This window comes from Triticum dicoccoides, chromosome 3B (assembly GCF_002162155.2).
Source record: "Triticum dicoccoides isolate Atlit2015 ecotype Zavitan chromosome 3B, WEW_v2.0, whole genome shotgun sequence".
Lineage (NCBI taxonomy): Eukaryota > Viridiplantae > Streptophyta > Magnoliopsida > Poales > Poaceae > Triticum > Triticum dicoccoides.
Window position 1 is genome coordinate 800,922,640 of NC_041385.1, and position 22,078 is coordinate 800,944,717.

Below are 22,078 nucleotides of genomic sequence, written 5' to 3' on the forward strand. Positions count from 1 at the left end.
CAAAGTTATTACATTTAAACATATTTTAACTAAACAAAAGCGAACAACACTTATTTTCATCAAAAGGATTGGATCTAGTTTAAAAGTTCATCAGAAGTACAGAGCATCTCAATCATTGTAAAAATTACATCTAGATTCCGAGACCACCCAATGACCACTACTGCCGCCAACGCCTTGTTGTCGCCATTCCTGTACGAAGCCGGCCTAGTCTAAAATATTCATCGACCATGGAGGCATATGTGTTCCACGTTCTGTCTTCCCATATTCGGTAAGCTTACCGGTCGTGAGCCCCGGAAAGTGAAGCCGCAGGAAGGGAAGAATATGACGTGGGACACGAGACATCGCCGCTTTCGTTTACCACCTCCTACTCTTCATCGTTGGAGTCCGTATGTAGACATGTCACTGGCCGTGGACAGGCTAGCCTCGTTGTTGGTGCGGTCGGGCACGAAACGCGTGGGCGGCATGGCCGACGCAAAGCTGGCGACTTCCGAGTTCACCCGCGTGTCCACTTCATCCACCTCCGCAGCGATCTGTGTGAACAATGCATCGAGCCCCTCTGCCACGCGCACGAAGGAGGATCGTCAACACAATTGTGGTGTAAGAACCAGTGACGGTCAAGTAACAATACCCGCCATTGATACTTTTCTAAAATAGCTGTGGCGGGTGCCAGACAGAGCTCGCCACTTATTACAGGTCAGTTATAAGCTTTTTCCTAGTAGTGTGAAGCCACCTACAATCCAGAAGAAATGGTGCTCTCCCGACGCAAGTATGCTAATGACCTTCTTCATTGCAGACATATGGAGAATTGAAAGGAGGTTTCTACTCCCATGTCAGTAACTAACAAGTTGGCAGTATATCTTGGTACTCCGCTCACTGTAGATGATGCCTTCAACTATCGGAGTATGGTTCGAGGGTTGCAGTATCTCACGCTCACTCGTCCTGATATTTTGTTTGCTATAGACAAGTTGTGTCAATATCTATCCAAATCCACTAATATGCGGTGGGAGGCTGTCAAGCGCATACTAAGGTATATTAAGGGTACTGTGATGACTGGACTTAACATTCGCCTGTCAAGCTCCACACTTCTGATAGTCTTCATGAGTGCTGACTGGGTGGGATGTGCCAACGACATACGCTCCACGGGCGGTTTTCCGGTCTTCTTTGGGCCTAATTTGGTTTCATGGAGTGCTCGAAAACAACCAACAGTTTCAAGATCTAGTACCGAGGCAGAATACAAGGCTCTAGCAAATGGTGCAGCTGAAACTACTTAGGTGCAATCTTTGCTTAGGGAAGCGGGAGTATCCCTACCACGTCCGCCGGTTTTATGGTGTGATAATTTGGGCGCAACCTATTTAAGTGAAAACTCACTTTTTCATGTAAGAACAAAGCATATTGAGGTGGACTTCCACTTCGTTAGAGAGAAGATGGCACAAGAGCATTGGATGTTAGTTTTTTGTCTTCTAGTGATCAAGTGGCATATGCCTTACTAAACCTACTACGTAAGTCATGCTGGAGAAATTATGACACAATCTCAACCTTGTGTCCGGTTGAGATTGTGGGGCAGCGTTAACGTAAATATCTCCATAATTAGGAATATGATCATTAGCATATCATATCTGATTGATTCTTTGTGATCTCATCTTGCTGTATAGTACAACTTGTAATTCTGTCTATGAAGAGAAGGCAATGCCCACGAGGCAATTCACGGACAAACGGACCCATCAGCAGTCAGCAACACAACACAGAATGGTCAAACGGACCCATCCAAAGCACTCTCAATTAACATAGTTCTCACAGAACCAATAAACCACCAAGATAATCGTCTAATGATAAACAGGTAAGTTTCCTGATCAATGATTGCCTCGTTTGGAGAAAGGCCACATACCTTTCGGTCTGAGAGTTCAAGATCAACGTACCAGCAGCATGCAAGGCTAACATTTCTCACAGTGAATCCCATAAAAAAAAAGTTGAGTCAAATCAACCTTTTTCTTTGGCGGGCAAGTCAAATCAACCTTAGCAACACATAATAATTTGTTCAAACTTGAACCATCCAAATTACACTGATTAAAAGGAAGTTCTGGCAGAAGTAAGAAAACACTAAGATAACGTCTAATGATATAGATAAGCAGATAAGTTTCTTGTCGTACGTACGAGCCCGTCATTTGGATATAAGCCACACATAGTTTTCCACTCCCTGAGTTCAAGATCATTGCAGCAGCAGCATGCAAGACATGCTTAACATTTCTAGTGGCGGACGATGTAGACCATCATACTCAGCTGCTCCTCACTATCCATCAGCTTGAAGAGACAGATGTCCCCCTCCTGCAGGTGGTTGTCGCGGGCAAAAGACGGCCATCCATTGAGATAGGTCATATGATTGCTCGTGTCTCGCATGCGATACTTACATTGCAGCTTGGTAGGCCATGATCTGCTCTTCCCCTCCCGCTGAAGCACCAAATTGATTGGACTATTCTCTCCATGATGAAGGCCAGCAGCAAACTTCTGGACTAGATATGTGGCCGCGTACTGAGAGCCAAAGTGCTGTTTAGAACACAGGGCAAATGTTAGAATGACACAGGTGCAGAGGTACTTGAGAGATTTGTTTCTATTTAGCTTATCAGAGGACACTTATGCAATTGAGGAACTGACAGAGAGCAAGAGAAAATGTTTTCCCTGAACTTACTAGCTTCGCAGAACATCGGCTGCCACGCTGACACACACTGCTTTTGCCCATGATAGCAACATAAAAGGGCGGTTTGAACTTAATCTCCTCAACTTTCTCCAGACATTTCATATTCTGTGCTGGTGTTAGAGAAGCTCTGTCAGCCAGGATGAAGAGAGGCTCAGAAGCTCGCTCGGAATCCTCAGAGACTTCATGCTCTCCATGTTCCGAAGAGTACTCGTCACCTATAAGTTTTTTCACATAGATGAGACAGGTATAATGGGAACTGAAGTGTGGCACAAGCATCCTAACAGTGGCAACATTTTAGTACCATTGGTGGGTGGTTCCTCCTTCACACCGCCCATCTTGGCACTTGTAGTTCCGCGATTTGTGCCAATGAAGGTTCTTCCAGAAGGAGAATGATCACGGGTTGCAGTGTGAATTAGATGTACGGTCACTAGGAATCTTCTCTGCTTCACATTTGTCATTGGTTGAAAGAGGAAGATATCACCCTCCCTCACATCATTGTCACAAGCAAAGGGGCCCCAATTAAGGCTGCGCCGACCTGGATTACATATGCCGGATGGCCTGATATGCAATATGCATTTCCAAGCCTTGTTTTTCCTAGGCAACTGGAGAATGATATTTGTATCTTCACATGGAAAGTATTTGAGAGCATATTCCTTAGATATCCCCTAATTGAAAAGGGACAGAATGTAATTATGATACTGTCAAGCTTGTTATATCTGAGAGCTAAAGCACCAAGGAGTAAGAAGTTAACACAGTAACAAAGGCTAAATTCTTCCATACACATTCCTTCAACTGATAACGTTGATTTAGTTATGCATATGCATTTTGTTACAAACGTATCCTTCAGAAGTTTTTAGTTAAAACCAAAACACTAGCTAGCTTCCCTAAACTGTATGATAAAAGATGAAACTCATGGGCACTAGCACCCATGGTTTATTGATTTAGGAGAAGCATCCCTTGTGAGAAACGAGAAATTCGTCCCCGACGTGGCTCGAACCCTGGTTGCTGGAGACGCCACTGCGCTCCCTTGCCACTAGGCTACAGCCTAGTTCTCTAAACTGTATGATAAAAGAAAATGTACGTATCTACAGACAACGAGCAGTTCATTTTTATTTTTATATTGATGAATGCTGACAGCACAGCTTTTCACTTCATTAGGGGTTAAGGAATTACAAAGTGGACAGAAATTAAGAGGTGGGAGATAGAGAATGCGGATGGTGAAACAAACGTACCAGAGTACCACGCCGGTTTATATTGCTCTTCTTTATCTGTACAATAAACACTGGAATTTTAGGTTGAATTTCACTGACTAATTCATGTATTTTTGCCGTCTGTGCTACTGTAAGATCACATTTCCCTGATAAGAAATAGTCCTTCGAGGGCATCTGAAGATCATTCAACTGCACCGACTCATCTGCAGATGGATTCTCTTTTCAAGAGTAAGAGAACAAAGGGTAAGTGGGTAACTGATTTAATTTAAGAACAAATTTAAGATGATTTAAACAGGCACGTACCAACAACATCGCCATGCTGGTAGTGCCTGCGACGCATGCTTCCATCGAACACCTTCACGGTGAGCACGACGTGGCGGCGGTCGTCATAGCTTAAGACGAGGAAGTGCCCGAGCCGCAGATCATGTGCATGGGCAAACTGCTCCCAGCCGCGCCTCAGGTACATGTGGCGGTCGGCGTCGAACACTACTTCAACATCCCACAAGCGATGCCGGCAACCGGCCTCCCGTAGCCTCACTTCCTGGGGCTCACGGCCGTCGAGCACCGCAGCAAACTTGTCAGGAAGCCTCTGCAAAAAGGATTAAACAGCTGTTGGAAACAAAGTGTTGAACCAACCAAACAGACTAGTGACTGAAGATCAAAGCGTAGAAATGGAAACGAAGATGAAACAGGAAGTGAGAGATTGTGCGATCTGTACCAGTTTCTTCAAGAAATTAGGAAGTATGATCATGAAGAACTCAAAACATCCATAGTCTGACAGTTCTTCCATCCTAGCGAAACCGCTACCTAGCACGAATGCAGAATGTCCTTCCAAAGCTTCTCTCATGAAGGGAGCTCCATCGGACTAAAAGGCAAACAGACAGGCCAAGGCTAGTCATTTATGAAGTGAGTAACTCTTATAGTCTTACCTACTTGGTGATGTTTTTCAACATAACTTTTTGGATTTCACTACACAAATCCAATGTGAGACTTTTTTAGCATGGCCAACCGAACGTTTTTTACGGCAAATTATGTTGTCGCCAGGGTGGCAATTTCCTTTAGCAAGTAATTGGCAAATCTTGTAGCAATTTCCTCAGGACAACATAATTTGCCATAAAAAAGGTCTTTGCGTAGATATTACCGAACATTTTTTTAATAGACCCTTTTCATCACGTAGACCCCTCTTGTATTTTCAGTGACATTGGGAATACAAGAAGGGTTTACTCCCAGGGCATTGCGAATACAAGAGCGGTCCATGTGAACCGCTATAGACTTATTTTGTATATTATTCCAATGTCTTTGGGAATACCATGGAAATTCAGATTGTGCACAGGGACCCCTCTGTATTCCTAATTAGTTCTAACAGTACTAGACCTTACCAAAGGAAAAAATCTTTACAGGATGGAGATATCAGAAAGTTCCCGTGTATCATGCCTAGCTAATAGCTTAAAGGAAATATCTTGCCACTCCCCTACATACTACAGCATACGGTGGACCAGGAACTCATCTTCACTTGGCATTCCATGTTAACTAACCTGGTCAGCGCAGACATTTCAATTTTCAAGTAGTCAGCTTAAGAAGCCTCCTGAAAGAAATTCCAGAACCCGCCGCCAATAATCGGGAAACCAACATAGCAAAACCTGCAGCAATAATAAAAGGAAATAAAAACAGATCTAGGACAACTCGAACTGAACATATTGAGAAGGTAACCGGGAGTAGTAGGTTAAAGATGACGAGCAACCTAGTGGACAAGCATATGGCTGTGGACATGGTACTGCCAGAGGAAGAAGGGGAGAGGAGATAGAGGGACGGACATGGCTTACATATACAGGCGTCCAAAAGCATAACGGACGCCTTCTTGACTCTTCGCCTGAAAACCAAGCGACCACCACGCAGCAGCGCTGACTCTCCGCTTTCCAACATCGGACGACGACGGCCCGCGTCGCCTGGAACCCCAATCCCCAGTAGACGATCGAGGCTCACCTTTTCTTTCTCTCTTGATTGACTTGATGAGAAGACCGACGTTTTCTTTAGGGGTGGGAAGACCGACATCGATTAGAATCGTGTAAGAGTTGATCTAGCTGGGTGGGCCTTGTGCAGAACGATGACCCTCATTTCACTCCTCTGTCCAAGAGAAAAGCCTCCGGGACATCTGACCGACTACGATCAATCACGAGACTGGACGGCAATCTAACGGCCAGCACCATTCAGGACTCAAAATCGGACGGCCAGAAACAATGAAGACCAGCAAGGACTGGAATGTTACTCTGTTTTACTGTCCTAATAAAAAGGCAGGAATACGGGAGAGATCTACATGATGCTGACTTAAGAACATCTATAGCCATAGCCCTCAAACCGTCCCTATACGCCCGGGCAGTGACTGACCGGTAACGAAAATGTGGTCTAACCGGCCCCCTCAAGCACGTGCTACACTTCGGGCTGTCAGTCACACCTCAAACCCAACCCATATCTAGGGGCAAATATGGGAGACTCGGGCGTGCCCGGACGTGTCCGCCACGTTAGGTCCGACAAATGGAACCCATTCCAAATCTGCAAATTCACCCAGTCACCAAAATCTATAGCCCTCCTCCATTTCTCATGTCCGAGCCTTGACCGTCCTTCACCATTGTTCCCCGACCGCACCGCTGCCCGCGTCTAGCATCATGGATGTCATCGCCAAGTACCCCGTCATCCACCGCCTAGTGGAGCCCATAGTGGTCTGATTCAAGGCGGAGAACGTTGTCCAGAGGGGAAGTAGCGCAAGCGGGAGGCTCCAAATAAGGAGGTGGTCGACATCGACATGGACTGTGTCCGGTCCGATGCGGTCGATCGCACCGTCCGTATCCGCCCTGCTGCCGAGAAGATGACATCCGCTCCGCTCGTGACAGATTTTGTTTCGTCGTCCAAATGGCCGAGGATTCCGGAAGGCTCGACGCAACATTATATGCTAGACATTTTTATGACCCGTGAATAGCTGGCACATGGTCTGCCGCCCATGTCATGTTCGACGAAATGGCAGAGCAGGGCACGATAGAATTTTTGCCCTATTTGTATTGATTTGTATGTTGGTTCATATTCCATTGGATCAATTTCAGGATGCATATGCCATTCAATCAATTTAGTGCATATGCCATTGAATCTTTTTGTTGCATATGTTAATAGTTTATTTGTAGTCATAGGAGGCTATCATGACAGACATGATCAATGGCAGTCAAAAGCCTATGTATTATGACTTGGGGATACCAACTCTCCTATTTATGATGTTGGGAAAACATCGGCCACTCTTAACACAAAAAAAGAAGTTACCAAGGCAAGCGGTCAGGCATTCACAAGCTATGAGGATGTTTTGCTGTGTCAAGCTTGGTTTGACACAAAAACAGACCCTATATGTCGAACTAAGAAAAAGGGCAACAAGTATGGGGAAACGATCAACAAGCATTACCATGAACACAAGGAATGTGTGAAGTCGAGCCCTATCCATACCACCTGCAGTGAGGCCTCCCTCCAACATAGATGGTGCATCCTCCAAGAGAGCGTTAACAAGTTCTGCAGCCACTATTCTTACGTGGTTAGAAGGAACCAAATTGGCATTCGAGTCAATAATCCCGCCAGTTGATTTGCCTCGTTTTGTCATAATTAGCATTGCCAGCTTTATTTGTTGCATTGTGATGAGTGATTCTTGTTTACTAGATGAGGGTGGCGGCCACTTTTTTACCGACAAACAGAGGGGAGCCCATTAGCTATGTGTCATTATTGGTTGAAATTGAACAGGGAAGCAAAGTGGTAACTACTCGTCAATGACCTCAATAACAAGAACAAGAAGTTGAAGAAAAACGAGGGCACAACAATCCATTGGATTGGATGAAGAAGATTGGGAAGATTGAGGGGAGGAGGGACAACCACCATGCCAAAGAGAAACGGCCAAGTGATGGGAAACAAGTGGGAGAAAGGCAAGGTCGCGGCGTCGCGAGTGATGCCTCTGCTAGCAAAATGACCGCCACATGGATGGAAATTCTTTCCACCAAGGAAGGAGAGGTTCAAGCTCTTCTTGGATGCGCAAAAGGAGAGGGTTGATTAGGATTGAGAGAGGGCGGACAACAAGATGCCTTCAGAAGGAGAAGATATATTTTAGGAAGAATGAGGTGTATGTCAATTGGGGTTCGAGAACGCAAAGACTTTTGGATCAACTGAGCTCGAGAAAAGAGATATTGCAGCTGGCTCAGGACATGGAGAATTGGAGGGTCATGTTGGCCGATGCTTCCCTCCTAGATCCGGATGGCAAGTGGCTTGAGCCAAAGAAGAAGGAGATTAACATGCGCAAAGTGAGCGCCGAATGATTCATTCTTGTATCGCCTATCTATGAAATGTCATATTTTCTTTTGGCATGTGATGAATTGTTGAATTATGGTTTATCTTGCTTTGTTGAATTGGTAATGAATTTGTGCTATATGATGGACATGCATGGATTTTAAGATTTGTATATACTAGGAGTGTGGTTGTCCTGGAGGACAAATGAGAAGCCGTCCAAACGATGTCTGGAGGCACGCCTGTGGATCAGTGGATGTTTAGGTGGCGGATTTTCTTAGTCTGACTATAGATGCTCTAACTCTAGTAGATCCGCCCAAAAGCACACAATATTTTAGAACTACCATTTTAAAAGCTTAATATCTAAACTAACCACTGTAGCAGACTCGTAAAAGACACACAGCCTTCAAAACATTTGGAATGCCCTTCAGAAACAACCCTTCAGCTTTAACTTTTATAAAGAATCTTCAGCCATTGTATATAGAGATTATACGCCATACTTTAAAATGTGTTGTGTATTTATATTAGTGTGACGAGATCACCCTGAATCGAGTTCTGTCACCAGGAAATCCACCTCCGACGCTCCGAATCGAGCTCCGTCGTGGTATCACCAAGAGAGGGATCTCACATCGAGAGAGGCAAGCTTGTGAATTGTGGTTGTGATAGCCTTGATGAGCCACTCAACAACCTTGTTGGCTTCATCGTAGAGAAGGACCAGTTCTGTCACCAGGAAATCCACCTCCGACGCTCCGAATCGAGCTCCGTCGTGGTATCACCGAGAGAGCGATCTCACATCGGGAGAGGCAAGCTTGTCAATTGTGGTTGTGATAGCCTTGATGAGCCACTCGACAACCTTGTTGGCTTCATCGTAGAGAAGGTGGTCCTGTAGGACATAGAACTAGATGGTAGTAGCAACGGATAGGCACAAATGCGATAGTCACGGATGCCCTTTTAGCATGTAGAGTTGGATGTGGCCAGCCTCCTTCCCACCAGCCTCTTGTGAGATACCGTAGATCCGCGGCGAGGGTACTGCTGTTGTGGCGACCACAGTACTGCCGAACCTCTTAGCCTCCTCGTGCCCCTCGTCCTGCTCCTCGGGGCGGACTTGCTTGCGCTCGACGGGTCGCAACTCTAGCAGCAAGTCACAAGATAGGGCCGGAGTAGCACGTCTCAGAATGCTCATGAGCCCTTTGAATGGGTCATGTTGCCAAGGACGCTGGGCATGCTAGAAGCCACATGGTTGCTTTTCCTCATCCTTGTCATGGGCGCTCATGCCGCCACCGTGCTCTGCAAAATCGAAGTGTGTAGTCTCAGCCATCGGCCAACTCAAGCAAACCATGGTCCTTGGAGTCTGAGGGTGGTGGTGGTGTTTGTCGCCTGCCGTGCCCCAGGCGGCTTACAGAGATGGCATGTAGTGGTGGCGCGCCCACTTCAGCTTGGAAGTCCACTCGCTTTGGTAGCCGCAATGAGTTTGTGGACCTGGGCACCACCGTCTCTTTCCTCATCCCGGAGGAGAGAGGGAGGTGGGTAGACTATAAACCCAGGAACAAATTTGTCTTATATGGCTGAAAAATATGAAGGATGTGTTCTGCCAAAAAGGCTTCCGCTCTGCTTTATCTATAAAGCAACACAACCATACCTATACATGGTGACAGCGAAAATCCTCTTACAAAGAAGATCAAACAAAACCAGGAATACATGAGAAACCACACCCAACTACAAAGCAACCTAGACTTCCCACAAGGACTAAGACCAGACACCAAGGGAAATCGCCGGATCTCGTTCTACCGTTCACACCAAGTTGTATCCGGAGAAGGGCCCTGCCATCCCACTCTAGATCGTGGAGTCCGAGCCTGCCTACGGACAACAAGGGCCGCGTGTGGAGCCAACGAGGACCCGCATACAACATAAGAGGGGGCAAGTGCGACCGCTCGTGCCAGACTTCAGGAAACTTCGTGTTTGGATCCAAAATGTCCACAAACAATGGCATGGTGCCCCCGAGGTAACCTGGGCTCCACGATGACGTCCTCAGGACGAATAGAAAAAAAGGCGAATAGAAAAAAAGGTGCCACCACCATCGAGACTGAGAGTACGGTCAAAGGTTTTCACCCGAACCGTTGGCTCGATGAGAAGAACCATAGCGGCTCCCCCCAAGAGGGACATGACACCCACAAGTATTGCTGGCGCTGGCGTGGGAGCACAAGGCTTTCACCTGGGGCCTCTCACCCATGCCACACAGGGGAACCCCGAGCACCTATCCACCCTGAGGGAAGACAAGTCGCCACCAAACAAGACCTACAGAGCACAATATGGGAACCTCCACTGCTAAGGCACCGCACAGCCACCATGCCTTGTGCCAAGGCGAGGCATCCCGCCAAGATGTCACACCCGTGGCACAGTAGACCAAACAAGGAGGAAGAGGATCACTGCCGATGCTGACGCAGGCCGGGCTTCGCCAGGCGACGCACCTTGGTGGCGGCGCGTGAAGGGTAGAAGGAAAGGGGCGGGGTGGAGGTGCCTAGGGTTTCTTCCGGTCTCGGGAGAGACGTGGTCTAAACAAAGCTGTAAGCACCAAAGGATGTTCTATAGTGTGTCTGACTTGGCAATCTTGCACTTGAGGCTTTGATTTTTTTTTTAATACAGCGCACTCTAAAGTCATTTTAAAAGCTCGAGTTTTAAGGACTTTGGTAGAGTTGCCCTTATCCTAGGCGGTTACCACCAATGCATTGGCTATTACCACGCTATCCTAGGTGGTGGATTTTTTTTAAACAACCGCCCTAATACATTATAAGTGTGTGACGTTGCATGTGTTTGGTTCAGGGAGAGCCTGCTTGCAACTAAAAATTGTGCCATACTTCTGAAGAGAAAGGGAACGAGAGAAAAAACAGGGAGAGAGGCCACATAGTAAAGAATGTAAGGTAAATAATGATTAAATCGTAAGCTAGCATGTCTTGTAATGACAACTGAAAAACTAGTACATGGCTGTGAACAGTAGTAAGTTAACAGTGTATATCAACAATCAGGTAATCTCTAATCTAACCACTGTTTCAAATAGCCCGCTATATCTCCGCTATAGCACGCTATAGCGTTTACAAAAGGTCTTGCGCTAAGAGACTTTGGTCCAAACAAATGAACAAATATTTTAAATAGCGCGCTATAGCTCCGCTATAGCACGCTATAGCATTTGAAAGAGGTCCGGCGCTAAGATGCTTAGCGCGCTATTTAAAACTTTGAATCTAACATCCACCGTCCTCCCCTCGAATAACCACCTTGTTCAGGAGGTCCGCCACCTTGAGATCTCCTTTGCAGCACAAGGAAATGGCCGGATTTGCCCCGAAGCCGTCACCATTATCCTCCATCCCCAACTTCGGCCGCCGTCGTTCGTTGTCGATTAAGTCGCCATCGCTGTTTCCCCAACGTCCCCGTCTCCGCCATCGAGCTCTACGTGAGTCGCCGCCTGTCCGGTTGCTGAAAAGAGGACCGCTAACCTGCTGGCTGGCTGCCAGTCAAAACGGCGGCTCGCGGCGTCCACCCTGAACTATGATGCCGTCAGATTTCTCCCTAAGAAGATGACAAGGCACAACACGGAGGCGGAGGCGGGACGACACGGGCAGCGGTGGCAAGGCCGGCAGCGAACCGAAGAAAAGGACGCCGTGGCGAGTAACCACATCACCGAACGAGGCGATTCAAAGGATTGGCTGTGCTGGTGCGGGGTGGTCGTCGGCGCCAGAAAGGGATGGGTTCGAGGGCTGGCGGCGGCGGGGATGGCCGCAACTTACTGAATGTCCACCTGAATCTGTATATTCTTGATACTACTTGATAGAAAGCTAAAAAACCCTCTTTTGGAAAGAACATCAAATTCGAATCACGCTGTCCTAATGATTTTGATGAATGCGTGAAAACAACAGCCATAATCCATATCTAAAAAGACATTCATGATCCAACCTCCAACTGATTAGTTGAGCAGGAGTAAGAAATCTCTGCTCGCATCGGATAAAAATAGCACAAGACTGACCTATTCTCCTGTCGTCGGCTGGACAGACTGGTCAACGGCTGCCTCTGTAGCGGAGTGCCGGCCGGCTGCGGACGCGGTGGAGGCAGACTGGGCGGAGTCCCCGGACTCGAGCTCAGAGACGACCTGGCGGCTGGCGCTGGCGGAGAAAACCCCAAAAATGTCTAGGCTGCGGTGGCTTACTAGATAAGGCAAAGTAAATAAGGTTGAGCTGGTAGTAGCTTCTAGCGTGCGCGCTCGCTCCACACATGCAGCCCAAAGTCACTTTGGGCGTGTTTGGTTGCCGTTTGCTACATTGACTGCATTGCATACCCTTCTTCACCCAATCTGACTAAGCAAATGCAGTCTCAAATGCATCATATGCATGTTGTTTGGTTGCCTGCATGCCCTCTTACCTGTATGGGCTGAACCACACTGTCTGGTGTTTGGTTGCCTGCATGTTAGGGCATCTCCAGCCGCGCCCCCAGGAAGGCCTCCCCAGGCGTTTTTTCGCGCCGGCGTCGAAAAAACGGCCCAGTCGCGCCCCCAGGAGCCCGATTTTCGCCGGCTTGGGCCGAAAACAGCGCCGCGGACCCAGCCCGAACCCGGCGCGCTGGGGGGCGCCCGGGGGCGCCGGGCGAACTGTTTTGGCGCGAAAAAGCCGCGGGCCCGCCGCGTCAGCGACACGGCTCTCTTCTCGGCCCTTCGTCATCCTCATCGCCTCGTTTCCCGCGGCGAATCAATGCCAAAGCTGCCGCGCACTGCCGCGCCAGTCAGCCTGCACCATTGATGCCTCACGGGCGGTGCAGTGAAGACCGGACGACGTGCGTCCCTCGCCCTCCCTCGCCCGCCACGCGTACACACGGTGGCACGCGCGCCTCGGCCTATATATGACGCGCCCCGGCGCACTCGGCGACTCACACTCTCCCGCCGCCGTCGTTCCTCCCTCTCCTCTCTTTCGCCGTCTCCAGTTCACACCCATGGCCGAGCGCTTCCCAGGCGACGGCGCGGCGGCGAACGGCTTCGGCCGACGCCATCTTCATGAAGACGAGGCTCGCCTCCTTTACGAGGCCGAGTACCCGGTCCCGCCGGACATGCAGGTGCCCGGGGCGTGGAGGATCAGCGCGGGCGGCGTGCCGGTGCCCCCGGTACCCACCGGCGCGGCGCGGCGTGCGGAGATCGCACGCATCCGCTCGAACCTGCCGCGTGCGGCGAGGGAGGGGCCACGGTACGTCCCCGACAGCCCGCTCTGGGAACCTTACTTCCGCCGCCGTCACGCCAGCAGCTCGAGGCCACCAACGGCATCGTGCCCTCCGGCAGGCTCAACGCCGCCGGCCGGCGTCGGTGATGGGGCGTGCCCGGGCGCACATTGGAGGCCGTCCTCGAGTACATCGACGGCGGCAACACGCCGCGCCTCGAGTACCCCGCTCCCCCTTCCTTCTCACGCCGCCGAGGAAGCTCCTGGACCCCGAGGCGCATGGAAACCGGGGGGTCCTCCTCCTCGTCCGGCGGCTTGCCCTGCCTCCGCCCCGTTAAGCCGGAGCCCCAGGACACGCCGGTCAGCGCGCGCACCCGCAGCTCCGGCGTTCGCATCGGCGCCAACGCCTCTCCACCCACCGGCCGCTTCGTCCTCGTCGAGCCCAAGCCGGAGCCCGGCCTCCCCGAGGAGTACGAGGAGATAGCCCGGCGCGGCTTCTCCGACGAGGACGCCATGCGGTGGGCGCGGGACGACTACCTCCGCGACGAGATGGTCCGGCAGCGCCGGGCCCTGGAGGAGATCGCCGCCCGCAAGCGTGGGCGCGAGGACGAGCACGACGTCGTGGTCCTCGACAGCGACGACGACGACGACGACGCCGCCCCCGTACCGTCCAACCCGCCGCGCCAACAGGGGGAGGGATGCAGCAAGGACGGCGGAGGCGGAGGCGGGAGCGGTGACGACGACAACGATGACGACGACGGCGGTGACTACACGTGGTTCTATAGCCTCCTCGGCATGTAGAACCGCGTGGGCGGGCGGCGGGGGTAGCCCGCGGTATTTTTTTTTCTTTTTTTGTAAAATATGTTTAAGTTTGAATGAACTCGCCGATGTTTGCGTTAAATTTGAGTCGTTTTTGCGCCGTATTTGACTTTTTTGACTAATCGTGGGCGCCGCGACTGGGGGGCATCACGCCCCCAGTGTGCGGTTTAGCGCCGGTGCGCCCCCAGGGGGCGATTTTTTGCTCCTCCTGGGGGGCCAACGGCTGGAGATGCCCTTAGTCCACAAACCCAAGGCATGGTGTTTGGTTGTATGCAAGGCCTGATGTGTGGTAACCTCTTTGACTAGTTGGTGAGGTTACCACCACACTTCGGCAGCACACATCATAAGCACAACAGAGTATAAACAGAGCATCAACTAAATAATTCAGATATAAGCAGTACGACCGTTCATAACAGTTCTACGCATAAACCATAGCAGACTCTATAGTACTTATGGAGGCCCCGGCCCTACTCCTTGGCGGCGAAAGCTTCGTCGTGCTTCCCACACTTGTTGACGACCTCAATGCCATCATCGTCAAAGATGTTGACCTTGAGGGTGTCGGGAGTGAGGAGCTTGAACGTCACCATGTAGCCGATCTTGATCTGATGAACTGCTGCGTAGGTGGTCCAACCCTGATCCTGGGTCACCCTGTCGTTCATCAACTTGACTGTCACTTTCCAGGAGCAGTCGGTGTTGTTCCTGAGCTTGAACTCCGTCGGCACCGCGACGAAGTGCTTGGTGAAGTCCAGGGGCATGGGGATGCACTCAAGTTTCGGTGCAAGGATGACCTTGCAGAAGTGAGTTGGGTCATCCTCTTGATGGTAGTGGTCGTAGTTGCGACGCTTGTTGCTGGGGGGAGCCTCCATGCCCTCGTCGTCGCCACCCTCAGGCGTCTTCGGGTCTTCCTCGGCGGTGGGCGACAGCTCAACCTCGTCAGGCATTGGGTGAAGGGGCTGCTTGCCCTTGCTGTCAACGGCCGGGAGCACCTCCGTGCCCATCTCATTGCTAGCCTCGATCTGCACACAAGTCATGGAGTCAGGCATTGCATAGAGTTCATGGCTAATTCAAGAGCTTGTAGTTAAAACGGCATGACTGTCACTCTTCTCCTCCACTCCACCCCCCCTATATTTACTCACCCTGCCCACCACTATTTACCCACCCCCTCTCTTCTCACACTGCCAACGTTCCTCCTCCCCATCGTCATGAGCTCTAGCTCCAGCTCCAACGGCAACCCCTTCCCTTGGGGTATTGGCTGGAGGGCCTTATTCCTCGGGTGGACGGCTGGTGACCGGACCAAGTTTGAGAACACCATGGAGGTGTGCTCGAACTTTGCAGAACGGATCCAATGTCGTGCTCATGAAGGCCACTCAAGATGAGCTGAAGACGCTGATTCCTGACCCAGCGAAGGGCGCGATGGCAGTTGACATCCTTCGCTGGGCCATGAATCAGGCCATCTCCGACGACCCTAAACAGAGGAAGAAGTGGCGCAAGTACAAGACCTACTTTGCTCCTAATGACCGCCGTGCCGCAGTATACTGGGAGACGGGTATCGCGCCGCCGGCGGTCATTGGCGGGGAGCCTAAGGAGGAGGAAGAAAAGGCGGTGCACATGCCAGGTAGGGCGCCGGAGCCATTCCTCCTACCTGGCAGAATGACCTCGACTCCGCGGAGGACGACGAGGGCGACCCACCGGCCCGCACGGCGATGAAGAAGAAGATGAAGGCCAACGGCTCGACCAGCCGCTCCGCATGCCGGTGACGGCCGCCGCGGTCAGCCGGTGTCTGTTCTGTAACCCCTTTCCCCCTATTCCCCTATCCCCCAATCCCTAAATCTACCGATCTTGCATGTATGAACTGCTATGAACTAGTATGATTTACCCCTATTCTTAGCTTCCTCTATTCCCCATTCCCGTCCGCCGTGGATCGAATTTAGCGTTCATGTGGAAGAGAGAGAAGTGCTTACCGCCATTGGGGAGTCCGGTGGTCTTCTTCCTCTGCTCCGATCTGCCGCCACCGGTGATGGAGTCTGGTGGTTTCTTCCTCTGCTCCGATCCACCGCCGCCGATGAGAGTGGGGAGAGTGGGGAAGAGTGGGGAGAGGGAGCGGTGAGGGGCGGTGAGGCTAATAACCGCTGGTGCTTCGGGAAGCAACGCGGCTTCTCGAGCGTGGCCGCGCGCATGCAGCCGCGCCCGCCCACGTGCACCGCTCGGGCCTGACCCTGGAGAAACTGCCGATTCATGCGTTTCCAGTGAGCCAGGCCCCGAGGTGCTTTAAGAAGCATGTGATGAAGGCCCAATAGTGTATGCAGGCTACCAAACAGGCCGAATCCTTTCCGCGCGGGCCTGGTTGGACCTCACACAGGCAACCAAACACGCCCTTTGTGAGTCCTATATAATAAGTCGCGTGCACCAGGAAACTTTAAATTTTACTTTTGATGTTTCAACAAATTCTAAGAAAAAAAATTACATATACATCCAACAAAACTTCATGATGATATACTTTATAAAAACAAAATAAAGTCATGTATTTTTAGCACACGATAATGCTCACATATAAAATTAATTCATGTCATGTTTGCAAAAATACCAGATCTATGACAAAGATTCGCTGGAAGTAAAAAGCATCCCAAACATAATACAAATTATATCGAGATCCATGGACAGCCAAACGATGAATGCTGCCGCTAGAACGAGCCACCGACGCACCACTGTTGCCACACTCCCATACTAGAGCCGGCCTGACCTTATCGATGACAGCTGGGAAATCTTCATCCACTAGTAGAAAACAGGGCATACGTTCGGGTCAGATAAGCCCATTAGTCCCTGTTCAGTCACGAACCGGGATCCATGGGCCCATTGGTCCCATTTCGTGAGGCCAGGGGGCATGCCGGGCCTCGTGGGGCATTGTTCCCGGTTCGTCTCGCCCCATTTGTCCCGGTTGGCGGGACGAACTGGGACTAATGGGCCTCGCTCCTGGCCCACCACCATTGGCCTCGGTTAGTGGCCTGAGCCGGGACCAAAGGGTTGTCTTTAGTACCGGTTCAAGCCACGAACCGAGACCAATGAACCAGCTAGGGGAGAGGGCTTTTGTGTGTAAAACATTAAAAGCAAAATAGAATTTTCATAAAATAAATAAAAAAGCAAAAAAAGTAGAAACAAAATAAAATAAATAATTAAAAACAGAAAAACTTTAATAAATAAGTAGAAACAGAAAAAACATTAATAAACTTTTATAAAACCTCTAGTATTATTGAAACTAAAATTATATTAAATTTATGCAACTAAAATTATCAAAGTATTTTCTGTTCAAAACATTAAAAGAAAAAAGAATTTTCATAAAGAAATTTTTTGTTAGAAACTATAATAGCAAAAAATAATTATTATAAAGAATTTTTTCTTAGAAACTAAAATAACAAATATGTTTTTGAATATAATGGTAAAACACAGTAATATTAAATAGCAGAAAAAAGAATGACTCAAAAATCTATTTTTATAGTAAATCTATTCAAAAACTAGTGATTCACACAAATTTCCAAAAATTCAAATTCAAACTATTCAAATTAGTGTTAAAATTCGTATTAAGTTTGTTCGATGAATGTTTCATGGGAGAGAGGTAGTAAAAACTCATCAGACATGAGGGGGGAGGGAGTCCCCCTCCGGTTCCCAACTCTCTCGGGAAATCGACATATCTTCAACATGGGGGGGGGGTCGATACCCCCTCCTCGATAACTTCGACATGAGGGGGGGTCGATATACCCCCTCCCCGATAACATTTTTTTTTCATGTATGTATGTCGTCGTTGTCGATATACCCCCTCCTTTACCAAGTTAAAAGAGCGTTGTCGTCGAGGCCACCCCGAACCCTTTAAGCGTTGCCGAGGCCATCCCAAACCCCTAGAGAAGCGTTGAGGCCATTAATTAGTATATTTCCTTGTTGTGAATAGCTATAGCTAGGTCTACGTTTGCCACTAATATATCCTTCTGTCATGTTTGTATAATAATCGCCATGTTGTAATATTTGCAGAAACTATAGAGCACGACCGAGACGAGGAAGCAGAATGTGTGTTGGGGGACATAATCGCAGCCGGAGGTGATGCCATGTCGTATCTCAACGAAACCCATGGTCTGGAAGGAGAGGGTGAAGAAGAAGACTACGGTTATCGAACAACGGAGGAGACTGTGACCGGTGATCGAATGCCGGTGCTAGAAGGAGATCCTGATGACGGCTCCGATGACCGAACAGAGTCCGGCCAGGTATATATATTAATTAAGCCTGTGCTGACTAGCTAATTGATGTATTCATTGTTTTGGGGTCTACACATATTAACTCTCATCTTTCTTCTTTTTTCTAGCCCTCCGGATCGAGCACAACTTCGGTAAAGAGACGAGGCCCGAAGAAAAAGTTGCGCTCGGATGAAAGGTTCACAATCACAACAATCTCACGCGATGGCCAACCGATTGAACCCCCTCTGGACCAAGGACACATTTACTGCTCAGTGTGGGGTTCTTGTTAGGGACATGATCCCGACCAGCATCGAGCTATGGAATCAGCCTAAGGATGAAGAGCTTCAAGTTTATTTTGTCAAAGATAGACAGAAACAGGATCTTTGGAAAGCGCTGAAGGTAAATTTCACCCTAGCGGAAGAGGAGGATCCGGAGAATCCAGTTATAGAGCCATTAATCAAGTCCTTTGTTCTCAAGAAGATGGCAGATCTATTCAGGAAGTGGAAGAATGACCTGAAAGCAAAGTTTGTCGATAAAGAAAAGACACCAGAATTCATTGGCCCGTACGAGAAGCTCAGAGATCAATGGGACGCATTTGCAGCCAATAAGACATCGAAGAGGAGTAAGAAGATGTCAGCGATAAACAAGATAAATGATGCGAAGAAAGAGCATCACCATCACACGGTGTCAGGTGGCTACCTCAAAGCCCGGCCATTGTGGGCCAAGGCTGAGAACAACCTGCTTGATAAAGGGGTCGAACCAGTGACATTGAACTGGCCAGACCATTGCCGGACTTTGTTCTTCGGGGTTGGCGGAACCTTGGACCCTGTAACAGGGAAGTGCGTTTGGACGCGCGAGCAACTGCGAATACCTTTCACGAAGCTTCAACACTATATCTCTGCAGCGCAGGAAGGGACATTCGTTCCAGACAGAGAGAAGGACGAGCTCACAATGGCCCTCCGGAATCCTGAGCACACTGGACGGACACGAGGCATGCTAGGTTCCATTCCGTGGAAGGCTGGGTTTCCGGAGGCAGGCGGTTACAAATGCCAAGAGAGGAGGAGGAAAGTGGAGCAGAGCGAACTGCGGGAGCTGCACGCAAGGGTACGGAAGCTAGAGGAATGAGATGCAGTTCAAAGCAAGCGACCTGCCAAACCTACCCCCGAAGCTACCTCGCCATCTCAGCGGAGAAGCAGTGTGGCTTCCACCAAGCTGCTTCAGTTGGAGCCTGTCTTCACGGCTCCTACTAGCTACCCCGTGGATGCTATCACGCAGTCTCAACATTGCCACCTTATGACGCTATGGCATAACTATAAAGTCAATGTGGTTGTCGTCTCTGTTCGACCTCCTAAACCCAGCGCAACTTTTCACTGCCGTCCAATTCCAGAAGGATATGCTAGGGTGACGGTGGACGAAATAAGGGAGGGATTTGAGGAGCTCATGCTTGACCACCCTACCGGTGAAGGGGAGACTTGGCTGGGTTCTGCTCTCAAGACTCCCTGCCTATGGCGGAAGGAGCTCATCAACCTTCCGAACTGGATGCCTCCGCCTCCTCCTCCTCCTCCGGCGAGTCAGGGCACTCCGCCTCCTCCTCAGGTGAGTGATCAGGGCACTATGCCTCCTTCTCTGGCACGTGGTGGCACTCCGCCTCCTTCCCCAGCGCGTGGTGGCACTCTGCCTTCTTCTTCGCCTGCACCGGCGTGCCCGACCAGCCAGCCTCCTCCTTCTCTGCCTCATCGGCAAGGGAGGAAGAGACCCACCACCACTCCGGCTGATCCGGCGCATCGTAGTCCTTCTCCTCCGCCTCATAAGCAACGGACGAAGACAACCACAGCCGCTCGGCCTGCTCCGGCGTCTAGCAGTGCAGCCAGAGGCGGGAGGCAATACAAATTCGGTCCATCTCTCAAGACTCCAGAGAAGTTACCATACGAGATGACCGCACAGAAAAACAAGGAGATCTGTCAAGCCCAAGTGAAGGACTATTTCAAAACACAAAGAGCTAAGAGACGTCCACCTCCGGAGGAGAAGATAGATCTGGTGAAAGCGAAGCACACTTTGGATGCCCTACAGCGACCACCACCGTCTCCACCGCAAACCAACTATGAGTGCATTACTGAAAAGACACATAAGGAAGCGAAGCGGTCGGGAAGTACTTGCAGTGACAAAAGGTTACAATAACGAAGAACTGGGAAAAAAATTCCCCAGCTCAGCGAACAAGCGAACCAATCGTGCCCCCTGCTCAAGGTGTCTAGCGATATCGGTACCAATCCTGGAGATTACAATGATGCACATTTTGATATAATGTAGGTGGACAAATTCAAATAGGAGTACGAGAAGCATCTCGTCAAAGATGGAACTACTCTAACAACGATGATGCAAAGATTCCATGATTGGCACATGGAAACCTGCAGAAAGCAGTCAGCTGGGGAGAAAATCGATACTTTGACGCTAAAAGTTAAAGAGGATCAGCACGGCCTCGTTGGAATTGAGGGGTTGTCTGTTCCATTTGAGGAGTTCTTCCAGTTTTTCAATCTAAAGGCTTTCGATAAATTAATGGTCACTTGCTACTGTCTGTAAGTACAACTTTTGTCATTAAGTCTCTATATATAGCTCAGCACTTTCATTGCATGTATATATAATTAACCTCACTATATTATGCAGATTGAAGATCGTCGAATGCAGAAAAGCTGAAATGTATGATATTAGGTTCGTTAACATAAATCTCATATATGAATTTACGGTTACATTTCATGCCAAAGAAACCGAGGACAACTTGCTATGATCGTTGGTAATAAATCAAAACAAAGATACAATACTCTTTCCTTACAACTTCAAGTGAGTGTTACTGTATTGTGCATATTGGGTTTCCCTTAATTATTACTCGAGGTTATAGTAATTAATGTAAATGATGAGTTATGCATGCGTGCGCAGGTTCCACTATATTCTCCTAGAGATCGAGCTTGAGCAGGGACTAGTAAACATCTTAGACTCGAGACGAAAAGATACCGAGGACTATGCGGACATGTCTAAGATGCTCGAGAAGTAAGTTGAATCAATCATTATCGCACCATATCAGCAACTTTGTTCATTTCACGATATGAAGTAATTGTTTTCTTTGTCTTGCAGGGTTTGAAAAGTATTCACCGCACAAGTTACTTCATTGCGGCGGAATCTGCGATGGAAATACCCGAAAGTAAGTACTACTAGCTAGCTAGTTCCGCGCATCTCCCGTTGATTCTAGATACTTTCATCAATGCCATTTATAATGCTTCAATGCCATTTATAATGCTTCATTATCAGTTTGATTGACCTCTATTTCTCGTAAAGTGCTTGTGGCAGGAATCCGGGAATAATTACTGTGGATACTACGTCTGTGAGTTCATCTACAATGCGACCACCAAGAATAGGTGGGGCTACTCTAAAAGACAATATGTAGTGCATAAGCAAAAATATTCACAAGTTTATTTTATTACCATCATTTCTGTTGTGTTTCATTCATATATATGTATTGACCCCCTTATTCAAATTAGATATGGGAGATGCAGAACGAAATCCTACCAGAAGATCGCATGCGAGCAATTCAAGAGGAATTGGCTGGATTTTTTCTTGACCACGTCATCAATAAAGCCGGAGAATACCACC

At 49.1% G+C, this 22,078-nt stretch overlaps 1 protein-coding gene and 1 pseudogene across 1 annotated transcript; both read right to left on the reverse strand.

Annotated features, from left to right (window-relative positions):
• Nucleotides 1–2,024: 2,024 nt before the first annotated feature.
• On the reverse strand, nt 2,025–4,754 carry LOC119282333 (B3 domain-containing protein Os03g0620400-like). Its single transcript, XM_037562596.1, has 6 exons — nt 4,622–4,754; nt 4,207–4,492; nt 3,925–4,121; nt 2,994–3,357; nt 2,684–2,907; nt 2,025–2,541 (listed from the first exon to the last, which is right to left on the reverse strand). The coding sequence occupies exons 1-6, from the start codon at nt 4,748–4,750 to the stop codon at nt 2,245–2,247; spliced, it is 1,497 nt and encodes a 498-aa protein (XP_037418493.1). The 5' UTR covers nt 4,751–4,754; the 3' UTR covers nt 2,025–2,244.
• Nucleotides 4,755–20,048: 15,294 nt separating this feature from the next.
• LOC119280084 overlaps nt 20,049–22,078 on the reverse strand; it is a 15,413-nt pseudogene continuing 13,383 nt past the window's right edge.